The 16,549-nt window shown below is 41.0% G+C and overlaps 2 protein-coding genes across 2 annotated transcripts in view; one reads left to right on the top strand and one right to left on the bottom strand.

Moving 5' to 3' along the window:
* MAF (MAF bZIP transcription factor) overlaps positions 1 to 1,099 on the top strand; it is a 185,950-nt gene extending 184,851 nt beyond the window's left edge. The window contains exon 3 of the mRNA XM_068203083.1: positions 621 to 1,099. The gene's annotated coding sequence lies outside the window, so the exon portion shown is untranslated. The remainder of the gene's footprint in view (positions 1 to 620) is intronic.
* Positions 844 to 16,549, bottom strand: part of WWOX (WW domain containing oxidoreductase) — a 485,118-nt gene continuing 469,412 nt past the window's right edge. Inside the window, exon 9 of the mRNA XM_068203073.1 lies at positions 844 to 1,925. Within this exon, the coding sequence (XP_068059174.1) occupies positions 1,737 to 1,925 (189 nt within the window). The 3' untranslated portion in view covers positions 844 to 1,736. The remainder of the gene's footprint in view (positions 1,926 to 16,549) is intronic.

Raw genomic sequence — 16,549 nt, 5'->3', positions numbered from 1 at the left:
CAATACAAGGAATTTGGCTGTTACCATTGCCTCAGCTTGGAAAAGCCTTCAACCCAGGCCATGAATTTTCAGACACTGCACTACACCAGCATCTGGTCTGTGTAGCACAGACTGGAGAAAACTTCTAGGAGACAAGAAAGACCTTTTTTTTTTTTGTTTTTACTCTGCAAAACGCCAAAAAGAGGTGTTGTTCTTTCTGGAATATCCCCTTTTACTTCTTTATTCCACCAAATGTTTCAAAGCAGGATGTGCTGCCCTTGGGGAAGGGGCTGCAGAGAGTCGAGGAGGATGAGTGGGCAGGATTTGTTGTCACCTGAAGCTGTTGCTACAGAGGTGGCTGAGCAGGGATAAAAAAAAGGCCATATATTCTTTACTGCTGCTTTAGGAAAGACTGTGGCATTCAGGTAAGGAAGGAGACAAGGAAGGAGCAGCTGAGGCTGCACTTGGGTAGAAGCCTTGACTTTGACTCTGTTTAATAACTAATCCAATGTACTATGATTGCAGAAAAGAAAAATCATGGAAGGCAGATTGTTAACAATAAAGCAGAAATAAAAAGGGGATCAAATAAACTTCTATTAACAATGTGTCCTTCTATTTATTTGTTTATATTCTGTCTACAGAAAATGTGATGCTGGACTGAGGATGGCTTAGAACAACCTTCTGGCATGAAGACAGCTACAAAGCACAAAATACAAAAAATGAACTCAGAAAGAAACGAGAAAAAAATCAGCGTTTTCTTGGCATCAACAAGAAGCTCTTTATTTTTCAAGTTTTCTTTTCTAGAAAAAAATGGAACTAAGACATTTGCAGAAATGAGACAAACGTTCTCTTCAGGTGACAATATTCAAGCAAGCATGTTGTTTTATTGAATTTAAATGGAAAGAAAAGACAGATTTGGAATGGGATACAGTATCAGGAGAACTGAGAAACTGTGAACTTTCAAGGAAATAAAACTCCTTAAAACTGTGAACCGAGAAATTGATGGAAATACCATTTAAACCCCGATTACACTCTGTGTGTTCTTAAGGAGACATCATCATCTTTGCTAACTCGACAGTACTTAGGGAATGGTTTACAACATATCTTTTATTGTAATCTTTTAAGGAAAAAAAAAAAACAGAAATATTTAATTAGCTGTGACTTTACCATTACTATTCAGATGTCTTCCTGCACCTTCTTTTTCTAGACAGTGCAAATGTACTTGCAACCAACAGTCAAGGGCTGAAAAGATTTCTTTCCTCAATAATCTTTTGATTTGCCACACCCAATAAAATCCTTGTAGGGAAAAAGAATCAACACAACTACCATATCCCGGTCAATGCCTAAAGCCTAACAGACAGTAATTATCAAAATAAGGAGGAAATCTCATATTGGGCTACATACCTACCCATTAACCAAAACAACAGAAATTATCTGCAGAATTGCTTTTCTGAAATAAGACAGAAGATGCCTCCTTGGGTTACACTTTGAACAGGCTATAATCAAAAGAAAGAGAACCGAAACTAACTAAGCCCCAGGAAGCCGCATTGTCCCTTTAACCCACAGTATTCCCCACCTCCCATTAGTACTTAACATTTTTCACTATGTTGTGACTGCTATTATTTCATTTAACACCGGTTAATCTGTATCTGAGGTACACGGAAACCCTCTAGATGATAAGATTGGACAGGTTCCAGTGTTGGCAGTTTCCGAGCGTGCACACACTCGTGTGTTTTGATCCTTCCAGGAGCTCCCTGCTATTTGGCCTGGCTGCCAACTCGTTCTTGGATCAGCCTCTCGCTCAGCTCCCAGAGGGCAGCGGCCGTGGCATCGCCCTGTGCCTGCTGCGAGGGCAGGCAGCGGCAGCAGTTGTTGAAGTACATCCCGCCCAGCCCCTCCAGCTCCGCCGCCGTGGCGCAGTACACCGTCGTGGCGGCTCCTTGTTGCTGCAATAATAGAAACAAAAAATTAATTAGGAGAGAGAAAACAAGCAAAACTATATAAATGCATAGATATTTTATCGTTTATTATTAGCGTTGTAATTTTAACCACAGCCCTTTGGAGCTGTGTCTCGTGCAAGCAGCGTGGCTGGCAGGGTAACCTGCCCGGCGACAAGGCTGCAGCCCTGCTGAAGGCACTGCCTCTTGGACACTTATTTACAAACCACTTCAATGAGGACATTTTTCTTTTCCTTCCCTCTAAAAGGAGAAGAAAAAGAGAATCCTGAACCACAGTCCCAAGCTCAGGTGTTTTGCCCCTTTTGGGTAAACTCTTGGATTGGTCACAGGGGCTGCCCAGGTGGTGTTTGACACCAGAACAGTTGAGCCAGGTTTAAAAGCAGCACCTCAAAACTTCCCTTTGCATCACAGAAATCATTGACCATATGCCCGGGCACCCTGACCCGCAACACAGCCTGATAGATGGATTTGGTTTGTTTGGGTTTTCTAAACCTCTTGTGCAAAATTAACCTGGGCACTCCAATTAAGACCTATCATGTAAAGTGCAGTCGGGATTGGTGCCAAACCTGCCCGTGGATCTTGGATCAACAGTCTCCCCATGGCAGTTGTCACTGCTGCTGTGTGAGAGCATTTGTCTTCTGCAGGCACAGACAGGACTGGTTCTGCAGAGACACGAGGCTTTCCAGTGGAGTTTTGTTCTGTAACAGCCATTTCTCATGTCTTATAATGCTTTAAGAAATTGAGTGGATAGATTAGAGGCTTCTGTGGATCAGAAAGGATTTTAAAATTTTTCTTGCTTTCTCTTTTTTTTTCTTTCCGTTTCCTCTTTTTTTTTTTTTTTTTTCTAATTTAAATACTAAGTGAACTTATGTACTTATGTTCAGACAGGAAGAATGGTTTTCTCTGAATTGTTCCAACAGAAACCTTCAGATGGAGGCCACAGGGTTGGGGCAAGCACCCTGGCATGGGCAATGGGCTATTCCCTGGCACAGACTAAAAGCACAGTGCCAGAACAGCTGGGGAGAGGGCAAGAAGCTATTTTGCTTTGTAAACTATAATTAAAAATAATAGGTGAGAGCGCATTAGCAAAGCACAACACTAATTTAAAACCGATAGAGTTTATCTGGCATCTTATGATTATTTATGTACATCTTAGTCCTTTCTGTGGTAACAAATTATGAGCTGATAGGAATCAGAATAAAGAGGCTGCCAAGTGCAATTGAAAAAGTAAATGAAGAGAAATTAGTTGTTGCCACATTAAGATAATTTAATGGGATAAGAAAATAGGCTTCAATCTCTTGTGATTTTCCTCCACTCCTTTGTTTTTTGGCCTTTCATTGTCACAGCCAAGGAAACTCAGGGTGCTGCTAGGGGAGGGTCAACCTGCAGAAGACCTCCACTTTGCATTCTCATCCTTCAAGGACAAGAAGCAGTTTAAAAAGCCCCAGTTCTCCTTATTTGAGGCATCTCAACTTTGCAGCAGCAAAGAAGTGCATATTTGTTTGCAAGACATGCATTTTCCTCAGCAGATGGGATTAAACTGGTAATGATGACTCCACAACTTAGAAATGATCTCCCATCACAAGGTAAACCAAAACTGTCTGTATTAAGTATTTTGAAAGGCATATATTTATCAACAGACCAAAATATTTTTAAAGTTAGTATAATACATAGTAATCCTCTTATTAAACCAGTATCTTTTTTTTAAAAAAAAGAGAAAATATCTTAAAGGTGGTAGCAGAAATGGAAGAGAGTTCTACTAAAAATAATATTAATAGAGAACAATAAAAATTCTATGCTCATTTTAACTATCCTATAAAGCTCCACAGTACAGGTATGATCACTGTATTCAGCTGTTTAGAATGTCTCAAAGGCCCTAAAGAGTATTATTAGATTTTTGCAAGCAATTCACCTGGACTTTCATTAGAAAGGTAAAATTAAACTGAATTGCTCAATGCAGAGTGAGAGCGCTCAAGCTATTGCTGAAAAGCATCTGTCCAGCCAAGTTAAACTCAGGCTATCTCTAACAGAATTCAGCTAATTCATAAAATGGAAGTTTATCAGAGCCATTTTAAAATCCAACCCAAACAATAATTTATCTTTTCAAATGGGTCGAATTTGACGCTGTTCAAACAAAATTCTCGGCAGGCAGAAAAACACCCCAGAGCACAAGAGCAGTGCTTTATACCTTGAGCATTGACACAAGCTAGACTCCAGAAGAAGAGAATAGCTTTCCCTGTGTGAGCATAGGATATTTACTTTAAGTGATAAAAGATTATGTGGCTGGAAGCCCAAAGCACTTTATCTTGCGATGCCTCCAGTGTTTTGCTGAGAACTGGATGTAAGCAACGTGCCATTTGCTTTTTGGCTGTGTGTATCCTTACTTCTTTCTAAATGTTTCAATCATGTTGGCTGTTTTGGAAGAAGAAAATTCAATGGTTCTATCATTGAAAGAAAAGTACCTTTCTTATTACTTAAGAGAAATGCAGTCGTATTTATCCCTTCGTTGACAGAGGGTAAAGATTTAGGATCTCACAGTTATGGACAAACATGAACTCATCAAGCCTAGGAGAATGCTTCAGACAGCAAAGCTATGTAACAGAAGGTCAATCCCAGATTCTCAGAGCCATTTAAGTACCTAATTTCCTTTGTGAGCTGGTTGCATTCAGACACTTGAGTATCTAAGTGACTTGCCCAAGGACTGAGAGGAGTGAGTATCAGAGCCACAGGAATCAAATCCCATTTTGGGTTGGCAGGAGTCTCAAGAGGTCTCCAGCCCATCCTCCTGCCTGAAGTGGGATGTGTAGAAGCCTCATATATGCCATGCTGAATGGGAAGGTCCCCAAGGCATAAACCCCTTCTTTGTATCTATGATCCCACAAACGTCTAGTGAAGAGCCAGAGCTGCAGATAAGTGCAAACTGCCTGCACTGCTAGCCAGAAACTGCTCACTTTCTCAGAAAATATTGTTTATCCCTTATGAACACAGTCCTTTGAATGACATCTTTATATGCTGGGCCTTATGACAGTCTAGTAACAAGTTTTAATTTTTTGCTCATCAGCTTTCCTGTTCACATATCATCAGCATACAACAACAGAGGATGTTAGGGAATCTAATTAGTAAACAATTCCATACTGCTGATACAAGATGAAACATTCTTAAACCAATAAAAAGAGCACTTTAATCACTGTTGAATGACTTTCAATGCCAAGCAGTTTGTGCCATGTCAGAACATAATTTGAAGAAGATTAGAGTGCTATATAAAAGAATTAATGTTAACAACTTCGTTAAAAAATGTCTTAAACAATGAGCTTGTCAGTTGTCACAGACTCTCCCTGATCCATTGTGATTAAGGCCCCCCTCCCAACAATTTCAGCTGATAAACAATGCTAAAAGCCACAGGCAACCTAAACATTTTTTTCCATAGGTCCATCAGTTGTACAGGGTGCTAATCACCAGAGCTGGGGGTCAGCCTTCTTTAACCTGCAACAAAGGCAGCGGGTTGCAATAATGAATACACAGGATAAAGAATTTGTGAGAAGCCCAGCTGAATCTTTAATCATGCCTCAGTGCCATTTCCGATCCAGTCAAACATTTGAAAGCTGCTGGGCAAGCACCATGCTATCAATCTTTCCAGTGCACGTAAAATTACCCGGGAATCTTGTTTTGGATTAAGTTGAAGAGTGTCTTAGTAATAAGGGTTCATCATTCTCTTCCGCAAATCATTTGTCAGTTTTGTAATACAATCTTCCTCTGCAGCAGGGTGGGATTTATACAGCAGTTGCTGTTTATTTATAGTTGAGACTCAAAGATCTAAATTATCCACCCTTCTGAAATCCTTTGTTGAATTGAAAATACTAAGTAGCTACTAGTTCATAGGCATTTATTTCATAACTGGAAGCAGTCAATTTTTAGCTGATGGCACTGAATGCAAATTAATATTGAATAACTTAACAGTAAAAGAAAAGGGGTTCTTGAGATACAGAACATGGTAAAACCCTCATTAATATATGTAATGTATCTGTTAGTATTCTGAGATACCATTTATGTTCCTGATAAGAAAACATATTACACAGTTAATGTTTAGTTTTTAGATTTGTCTACCTTCAAATGCATGTTTATTTTCTAAAATTAGACTTTTGTTCTGAAGCAAGTTTACATTCCAAGCATATAAATAATAGAAACAAAGCCATAACTTATCTGTATATTTATCAACGATGAATGAATAGGATCAAATCTAAACTCTGTTAAGAGCACACAGCACTCAACATTGTCTGCCAGGGAGATGGGATCAGCTTATTTGAAAAGGAGGGGTTTATTTTCTTATGAAAAATTAAGGATAAAGGCCAGTTATCTTGGTAGCCTGAGGTTAAGTTCAGCACAGAGCATTTTAAAAGATGGCCAGTGGAAAGAGGTGAATTCAAAATGACATGAGAGGAGAGTATTTGTGACAAGGGCCAGATTCAAAGCAAGCAGCTCAAGTGAATTAAAAAGGCAAGTCCTTAAAACTCTTCAGGTTGTTCCTGTTATTCATATCAGGACTATTAGACAATGCCAACACATCCCTAACAGTAAAACATCAGACCCACACAAAAGCACTGTGAGCTGTATAACTCATCACACAGCAGATTGAGGTAGAATCAGAGAGTCATTAAGGTTGGGGAAAATCACGGAGTCCAACCACTGACCTAACCTAGTAACCAAGAAGTATGAACATACTCCAGATATGAAACCAATGGGGTGTCCCATACCTTCTCTGATAAGCACCCTGAAGAGTTCATTCTGTTAGAGGGAAAAACTGCACCAGCTGGCTTCAGCAGTGGCCATTTTCCTGATTTGATGTAAAATACAAAATCTCCTTGGAATAACAAACAAAATGATACAGAATCTGCTTCCACAACCATATTATCCAAAGCAAACCCTAAAGTGACAGCTGCAGTTTTACATTCCTCAAGCCTCACCTCCTCCTGGTGGGAATTAGCATTGCCTTCTCAGAGGCTTCACAGATTGGAGCAGTGGCTGAGGATCTGCTCCACTGCTTGTTGTGACCCTGATGCTGATGCTCAGGGTGGGCACAGTGGGGTTTGTTCTGCCTGGAGACAGCTGGGAGAAAACTGTCCTCAGAATGGATTTGTCTCCTCCTGCTATTGCTACAACCCCCAAGCTGGGATTGTGGTGCAGAGCTTTCTCAAATTACTCCTTTTCCTATCAAGACCAAGTCCTTGTGAGCAACATGGAGCACAATGACCTCTTCTGAAAAACACTAGCACGCCTAAAATCCTCATGTGCTCATCTAGGATTCCTCAGTATCTGGGTTTTTAGGAGCAATCTTAAGAGCTGTTTGGTGATACCACCCATGGCTGAGTCCAGATGTAACTGAGGGAGCCACTTCCCAATGTCAGGCTCTTCTGCTCCTTTTCCTACTGGGACAAGTCAGAGCTGTGAGGAACAGTCATTTTTCCACCAATGCAGTGAACAAGTTTTAGTCTCACCTATGAGATCACAGGAGAACTGTTCAGTTACTGCTGCAGTCCTCTCACTCAGAGAATCCCAGATGCACAGTTACCTTATGAATAACGCTCAGAATATGTATGTATTAATGTCCTGTAAGAAAACAGGATTCCTTGATTGCTTTTTCAGCAAGGAAATATGAAATTGAGACCTTCCTTTGCTATTTTGGGAGAGCGTGAAACTGAAATCATATCTGCAGCTCAAAAAATAAAACTTTGGAGCTGCCAAATATGATCTAAACTCCAAACTGGGCTCAGTTGACTTCAGGTCCTATTTCCACCCAAGTGCCAGCAGGAAAACGTGACCTGAACTGACACTGTATCTACAGTCTTTTCAAAGCTCTCACCAAACCACATCTAAACCAGAGGTTGTCAACCACCTCCCCTTCCCCATCACCACAATTAAACCAGCAAAGCATCTCTTAGAAGATAATACAACGAATAAACCAAAATCTATAAGGTCTGCTTTTTTCCCTCTGATGTATTCCTTTTTCAACTAATTCCCAACTACAAAAACTCAAAACTCCATCAGCTGCTCTACTTGCAAAGCATAGTTGGTTTCAAGCTGTAACTTTTCTTAGTGTCATTAAGACCCTTACACATTTACAGTATTCTTTACATACATTATAGGAGATAAGTGTGCTATGCTCTTTGAGTAAGGGAACTGCAGTAGTTCATGAAAGAGGATTTGTTTTCAACTGCTCAGGCATTAAGACCTAGTGATTATTTCAACTATTCAGTATATGCAGCTATATTTAACTTACATTCTGAGTTTTAACTTTGCAAAAGAAATCGTGTCCATTGTAATAAATGTATTTTGATAATGCACCATGTTGTTTGTGTTATGCAACCCCCAGTATGTTCTCAATTACAGCAATGATAGCACTTGAAAGCTTCCAACCTCCAACATCTGGTATCAAACAGATTTTCTGCAATCATTCCACAGGAGAAAAAAAAATACAATACAGGACATCAAGTCAGGAGAACTGGGCTGTTTTCCTCTTTTTGACTTTTCTTTCCCTAGTGAGCTTGGACAAGTCACTTCAACTCCATGTACCTCACTTTTCCCAGCTATAAAATGAGATTACTCTTATTTACCCACCTCACAGGGGTGTTGTGAGGAGTCATTCAGATTTATGGAGTGCTTTCACACTTAATTTGGAAAAGCACTGTGTAAGTATAAAGTGTTATATTATAAACCATTTTTAAAATGTGTAGAAGATGTAGAACAAGGTTGGCAAAGTAGCTGACAAAAATGTAATTATCTTTTAAAATCATGCCTATTTTTCTCTATTGTATAAACTTAATTCTTTAACATGTGAAGCTGTCTGCTACTCCGGGTCCTGTTCCAGTGTCTTCCCTCTCTCATCCAGTTTTTTTGCCCAGCTCACAGAGAACTTGGTAAAACTCTTACTTGCCAAAACAACAGTGAGTTATTAAAAGATGGATGCTTTAGAGGCAAGCAGGCCCTGAAATCCATGCATTCATCTCTCCCACCCTTTGCATATGCTAGGCAGAGTCATCATGGCATACCAGGGGTGGGATTCAGTTGCCTAACATGGATCTTGAGACATATGAGCTGCCTCAAGATATCCCTCGTGCTCCACAGCTGTCTTTCAGAAGGGCACATATTTCCCATAGGTCTGGTATTGTATCTGCCAGCCCCTCAGGGATATCTCAGCTAAAACCACACAATGGTTAAGAAAACACCAGACTGTGCAACTTAAATGCTTTTGCCACAGCACCTGGAAGGGAGCTGGTTCACACAGGCAGCACCATATTTCTTTTCCAGAATCTTATTGAAGTCCACAATCAGCTTCTGAAAAATGTTTCAAGGCTGACAGAGAGCCACCTTAAGCTATAAGAACTATAATGAAGCCTGTGGCTTTACCTTGCTCCACCAGCACTTCAGGGCAGGAGCAGCACCACTCCTCACAGGCCTCTTTATCAACAGCACATTTCCAGGCACATCAGTGCTGCAATTCCTTCTCCTGCCCACTGAACCCCTGTTCACACCCGATTTACACTTTTAAGACATCACTGCTCCACTGAAATGGCAGCTTTGAACACTGCATGCAAATGTCTATGATCTTTTCTTCTCACAGGCTGGTAAGGAGCAGTGCAGTGATGCAGCATTCTTCTGCTCATTTCTAGATCTGGGAAAAATCCCTGAGGAAAATTACAGAGAGTAACAGGGTAAGGGTGAGCTCAGGTTGAAGAAATGATGCTGCAGTCCATTGTTTGCCCCCTGCCCTGTGTGCCAGCACTGGCCAGTGGAGTGAGAAGCAAAGAGCATGTCAGGGACAGTCCCTGGGCACCCCAGCTCTGCTGGGGGCTGCTCACACCTGAACATCCGCGGGAGCTCACCTTCTGCGATGCACCTTTATACAAACACGATCACAAACACAAATTCTATCACAACCTGTTGGCCACAGTCAAACTGGAAATCCCATGGAGGTGTGGAAATCCTCCTGAGACACATAACCTGCCAGCAAAAGGTGGATTCTTCTGGGCAAGGGCAATTTAAAGAGTTGAGCAAACAGGTTGTTGATACTAAACATATCCTGCCAAAACAGAGAGATTAGATACACTGCTGCAACTAAATCATCAGAACTGGTCTGGCTGGTGTTTGGGCATACACAGATGAGAGTTCATTGAAATGACTTCTGTTATTAATTTATGCTGAATTGAAATGTTTTATGGTTTTGCTGTACTTTAATTATATATATACTTTATATAAATGTGTGTATACATACAGTACTGTATATGCTGTATATATTTATATAGCTTTTTAATACTATTACTAGTCCAAATTTAGACTTTTTCATACACATTATTGAAAGAATATCATCACGATGCTGACATCTGGCTTCTTCCTTCATTGCACAGATAATTTTTTAGGCTGAATTTATTTCAGATATGAATGAAAAAAAAAAGTCACACAACGCAATGCTTTTTAAGGAAGTGACCTTTTGGGACAGATATTTAATGAGCTGTTTGTTTAGTTTTTAAAGATAAAGACTGCTTTTCATCTGTTGATACACATGCACACATATGCACATACACACACAGACACACACCGTTCAATAACACAATGCATTGAAAAACCACGGGGTGTTATGATGGGGAAGTATCATGGTAAGAAAGTAACTACCAACTCTGTCTTCCAGAAACTAATTAAGGGAATGTATTTTGCAATAATACAGATCTAGCAAACAGGCCTCTAAAGTCTAGGCTTAGAGCTGTAAGCCAAGCACTCCTGTATTATGTATGTGTGATTTTCATAGATAGCCTGCTGTAAAGTGTGCCCTGTTAGTGCATCTTTCAGGCTCAAAGACACTGGTCTTGTTAATATTTCATTTAGTACATACTGTAGAGTCTCATTTATATTACTTCTATAATTAATGGTGATAGCTTAGGCACTGCCTTTACAAGGAGAGATCCCTGTATGTTGGTCGATGGGTAATGAGAAACAATAGATATTTCATTCACCAGCAGCTTGTTGCTAGTTAGTAGGAAATTATCGTGTGTACTGTTGCTTTAATTGCCAGGGTAAATAATGCCGCCGCTGTGTTAGTGAACATTTTAAAGCACTTGATGCAAATAGACTAGAAACAAAACACAAAAAAAAAAAAAATTACCTTTATTATGCTATACCTTAGCACAGGGAGTTTAAAAGGTACATCTTAAAACATTTGCGTTCTATCATGCAAATATATCTTAATATGCATGTGCTGACTATTCAACTACTGTATTTTAGGAAATACAATTATGCTGCCTTTCTCTTCTCCTATGTAGACTGTAAATAACTGTAGATCTTTCTCTTGTTTTCCCATGTAAATATATGTAAATATTAACAAGCTATGCATGCTGATATTCTAGGCAATTTCGGGTACTTTTATAATCTGAAGGCATGTACTTGAACTGGTTTGTTAAAAAAAAAATCAACTCTCTCAAATCCTTTAAAGCTCATTAGAAATTAAAGATTTCTTACTAGACTGGTTCTTTCACTCTCAGTTGGTTTTTTGTTTGCTTTTCCCTCTGCTTTGCCAGTGCTGTCTCCCAGGCCACATTCCAAGGCTGTTTTCTCCAAAGCATGGGGTCCTGTCTCAGGATGTGATCCACTCCCTGCCCCAGGATGGGCACCATTTAGATTCAGAGACTCAGAGAGGGGATGTCTGTCCCCTTCTCTCTGACCTCTCCCTCTGTTTAATAATCACAGAGTCACAGAACCGTAGAATGGTTTGTTTTGGAAGGGATCTTAAAGATCCTCTAGTTCCAAGCCCTGCCATGGGCAGGGACACATTCCACTGGGCCAGTTTTGATGTTTTCCATTCCATTTTCTCACTCCATAATCCGTCAAGCCTGGGCTTAATACCACAAGTGCCAGGGCTGGGTTTGAGGGCAGATGCAGCCACAGCCAAGGGCAGTCCCCGTGCCTCTGGTTGTGCTGCAGTCCTGCTGCTCACTCAGACATGGCTCCTCTGTTCCAACACGCTCTTTATGCTTCTTTTCCAGCATGCTTATGACTTTGACAGACTGTGAAAATAATTTGATAAATAGCTTGATAAATTTCTCCATCTCCTCCCTTCTGTGCTGTAACACTGTTTGTGGAAGCCTTTCAACTGAAGGAGTGTGAACAAAAAAGAAATTACCTAAAGCTTCTAAATCAAGTCACCTCCTGCATACAGATTTGGAGACAAGATTTCAATTTAGCTCTCTTATTCCTTCTTTTTTTTTTTTTTTTTTTTTTTTTTTTTTTTTTTTTTTTTTTTGTTCAAGCAGTAAATGAAGATTACTCTGACGAAAAAGGTAAAAAGTAAAAAAAGATGCATTTATCCCCCAGTACAGTAGAGGGGAGAAAAAAAAAATCCTCTCTCCATTATCTATGAAAACTAAATGCAATGACAACTTTTTAATTGAAAGAAAACAGCTTTCATGTCTGAAGATTTTTTTTTTTTTCCAGAGTAGGCGTATGAGAATAAACACATTAATTGACAGGATCCTCATGACTTTTTAAGTTCCTCAAACTTAGCTTGGCATCTGGGGATGATCTCTTTCCAGTCCTTGAAGACTCTTTTAAGATGAATGTTTAAAAAGCTGAGCTGACACGGGCATTATGTTCAAGTGCAAGCTGTACTATTCTTTAGTAGAGGGCGTAGAAATGGTTCATAGAATTATTATCTTTCTGCAGACAAAACCCATTACCTTCACACTAGGAGGGAAAAGCTAGTTTTTAACTTATATAAAACGGAATCAATTATCAATATCTTTGCATGGTTTCCCAGCTCTGCTGGAGAGCAGTCACAGAGCTAAACACATAGAGCCATTTGGCAAAAGGGCTCCTGCCTATGCTGGGCTTCTTGTTACACCTTTCATTTAATAAAATCACATCTGCAGAAGCAAAAATAAGTAGCAATGATTTGTATGCACGGCTTTCCACCCTGAATGTCACAAAGGGAGATGGGAATCACATTTGCAGACCGATCACTGGGCTTCTGTTACTTTCGACTTCTTCCCAGTAAAAAGTGAACCAGCAAATAAAAAGCAGCCAGTGACACAGACTCAAACAGTGGTGAACAGCAGTGCAGGTCAGAGCATCCATAAAGCCTGTTGTCTTTGGCGTGGAAAAAAGTGCTCCTTCAGCAACCTCCACCATATAATCCACACCATCCTGCCTCTGAATAATCCTTTTGCTGGCTTTAACAGTGGCTTTCACAGATGGCTGTGTTTCCAGTGAGAAGAGGAAAGCTGGAAGGTAAGTGGTGGCTTTCCATGGTGAACTCCACACATGCCCACTGCTTTTAAACTGCAACAAATAGAAATCTTACGTCTTCCAGAAGACAATGCCTAACCTGGTTCAACTCTGTGTTCTGTGAGCAGAGATAAATGCTTTAGCAGCCATCCTTTAAAAGCTGTGTGCCCAGCTATTTCACTAGCACAGGCAAACTCCAGTGCACACAGAAGTGCAGTACCTGCAAGGTATATAAAACATAATACTCTAGAAGCTGGCAGTGTTGTTGGGGAAGGAAATGTTCATTATTAGACTCTCTTATCTGTTTATCCCATTCACGAGATCTGCTTCTACAAAGCACATAATGATAAATGGCACATTTGCAAATTATCTTCTGAGTGCTGATGAGAAATCAGCAACCTGCGAGTTACCGTGACTTTGAGTGAGTACACTCCACTGCGAGCCTCGTTTGCTGAGAAGCCTGCCAAATGAGTGCATTAGTATATTAGGAGTCTAATAAATTGACTAACAAGCATTTGATGAAAAATAGCTGTTCCATCCGTTACAGTTATCATCACCGCCAACAAGGCTACTGGGGTTGGGATTTTGAAGGCACCAGCTGCTGATAAAAGAGTTGTTGCCGTGCTGTGCCACACTCTCAGCAGCATCTCCCTCCCTAACTGTGCATCTTAACAAACTCTCAGCAAGACACAGGACCTTCTTTGCTTAAGTTTTCCTCTGCCTCTTCATGACACTTATGAGGATTTAAACCATTGCTGTCTTTTCTCTCAATTGCAGAAAGTAAGATGCTGGGTTTCCCTCTCTGGGAAGGAGATGGAGGAGACACTTTCTGTTATATAGCTCAGCACTGCTCAAACACCTGAGACTGTTCACACTCACAATCTGAAAACTTTAACTTGGTAATTTTCACCACAAACATCAGACTAAAGGACCAAGGTAGCTTTGACTATAGTCACATTCAGCAGAAAGGCACTGCATTATTTAATATCATGCAGTCAAATGAGTTTCATGAGTGCCTCACAGTCCTACTTCTAACTTAGTGTCCTCACGGAAAAGCTCAGAAAATAAATCATACAACACTCCACTTGTGTCATGCACTGCATTGCTGGACGTTTAAGAAACACAATTCTTCTTATGAGTAAAACTGATCAGCTCCCATCATGCAAACATCCTCCCTGCCTGGGAAGGAGCAAGCAACCGCCACGTTCAAACCCTCAGGTCCTGCAAAGCAGACAGAGGGCAATTAAAGCCCAGGGCTGGTTGTGCAGATCCCTTTGGGAAGGCTTGGCCGCTGCCCGCAGCCCCACGCAGCCCACCGATGCACTGTGGGTGTTTGTGCCTCCTCCTGGCACATGGCTGGAGCAGCGACGCTCTTCTCTGGCAAAGCCTGCTTGAGTAAATTATGTCTTTTCAAGCTAATGAATTCTTGGAAGTGCAATATACCCTTACATTCAAGTTTCAGAAATCATCTTCATGCCGCTTAATTTGTTTAAAGTAGAGAGGAACCCAATTCATTACAAACACCCGTTTATCCAGCGCCGACAAATCCCAGGGAGCGCTTTAAAACTACACACGCCTAAGAAAAGATCAGTCTGTACCTTCCCAAATTGCCTTTCTGCTTTTACCTGAGACATTCGCAAGATCCCCAACTCTGTCAACAGTCGCTCTCCAGTTTTGTTTAGCTTATCATCAACAGACTCTGCTTTTGTGAGTGGACAAGTCATTTGAGTGTGCACCACAGTTATAATGGCCTGACTGACAGCTCAGCCAGATAAACACGAGAGAATAACAGACGTAGGAACAATCTGGGTATTCATTTTGTCCGTTCAACCGGGTTGAAAGGATTTGCCAGCCAAGGGCACAACACTTCAGGCTAATTTGCTCAGCCAAAGCACTGCCGGAGTGTAAGGCTGCAAGCAGATGACTGATGTTGGGGAGATCAGCGTCCCCAGATGAGGTACTTATTATTCACCTCTGCCTCACGGGAAATGAAAGTACTATTTATTCAAAGCACTCATTTGAAAGAGGAAAACATATAGAAATGAACTTCGTTACAAAACTTGAACCCTTCTCACTGCTTCCCCACTTCTGCATTAATTCCAGCCTCTTGTCCTCGTCCATGTCATCCTGCACACTGCAGCGTTTCTGTTTTCTCGCTCCTTACATATTTTCCTTAGCCTTGTCTCCTGCTTTGCAGTCTCACCCCTATAGCTGACATTGAGTACATTTTCTTTTCTGTTTATGCTCCATTTTTAAGCTGTACTCAGCTCTGCAAACCTCAGAGGCCCAGCTCTGTTCTCAGTGTCTGGTGTAGCAGAGGGAGCCAGTGATGTCCAGGCTGTGTCTCACATGCCAAATGCACTCTAAAATCTTTTGGCCGATATCAGCCCCATACTCCAACAAGAGCTACGTGCTGACAACATCAGTCACCACTCTTGTGGAGCCCAGGAACCCAGGGCCAGTGCAATGACAATGCTGTCCTGGTTAAGGAAAGTTGTCTCTTGCACATTTTAAGCACCCTGTGTTTAGAATGACAGAGCTACAAGTTCACCTGCTAATCATGCAAAAGTAAATGATGGGTAGAACAGCCAAGCTTGTACTAAGAAAAGGTAAACACTGCTCTGACATATTCCCTCCAGCAAGCAAGCAAAATAATAACAGTTTGATGTGGAGGTTTGCAGGTTTGCTCCCATTAATTAAGTTCCATTTTCCGGCATCTTGAGTTTTAAGATGTTTTCTCCAGGACTGATTTCAACAACTCTTTCTCCCACTGAAAAGCAAAATCCAAACCCTGCTTTTGGTGACAGCAGCAGGACTACTGGCTTCCTCCACCTGAGGAGCCAGGACACAAGGTGCAGTGGGATGGAGGTAAATCCCTGAGCACTTTTGGAGGGCAGCGTCCCAGCAGAGCGCCCGCAGCCCGAGCACGGCAGGCTGGGAACAACGGCCCTTGCAGAGGTGATGTACTAACAGCCTCAGACACATCACGAGAGGAATGTAAAGTGCACCTGACATTTCTTTTGATCTACTCCTAAGAAGCATTAAAAGGCACATTAATGTGCTGCTTTAGTGCTTGTTCAATGTGATAGCTGGAGACATGACTGAGCCTTTCACAAAAGTCTAATTGGGGAGAAGAATAAACTTATTGTTTCCTCCTCTGGACATGCACCCTAGAACATAGGCAGAGTTGACATTTGCATGAAGTATGTTGCTATTTTGCATTTTAAATCCCAGCATGCTAAATGTAGGTTGAATGATCACTTTGACTATTATTAGGAAATCAGTACATGTCCAACAGCAGTTCTACAGACGCAGGAACTGATATTACCTAGCAGCAGGTTATCTTT

Source organism: Anomalospiza imberbis, chromosome 12 (assembly GCF_031753505.1).
Source record: "Anomalospiza imberbis isolate Cuckoo-Finch-1a 21T00152 chromosome 12, ASM3175350v1, whole genome shotgun sequence".
Lineage (NCBI taxonomy): Eukaryota > Metazoa > Chordata > Aves > Passeriformes > Viduidae > Anomalospiza > Anomalospiza imberbis.
Note: the sequence above shows the minus strand (reverse complement) of the source record. Positions and strands in the feature narration are given on the sequence as shown.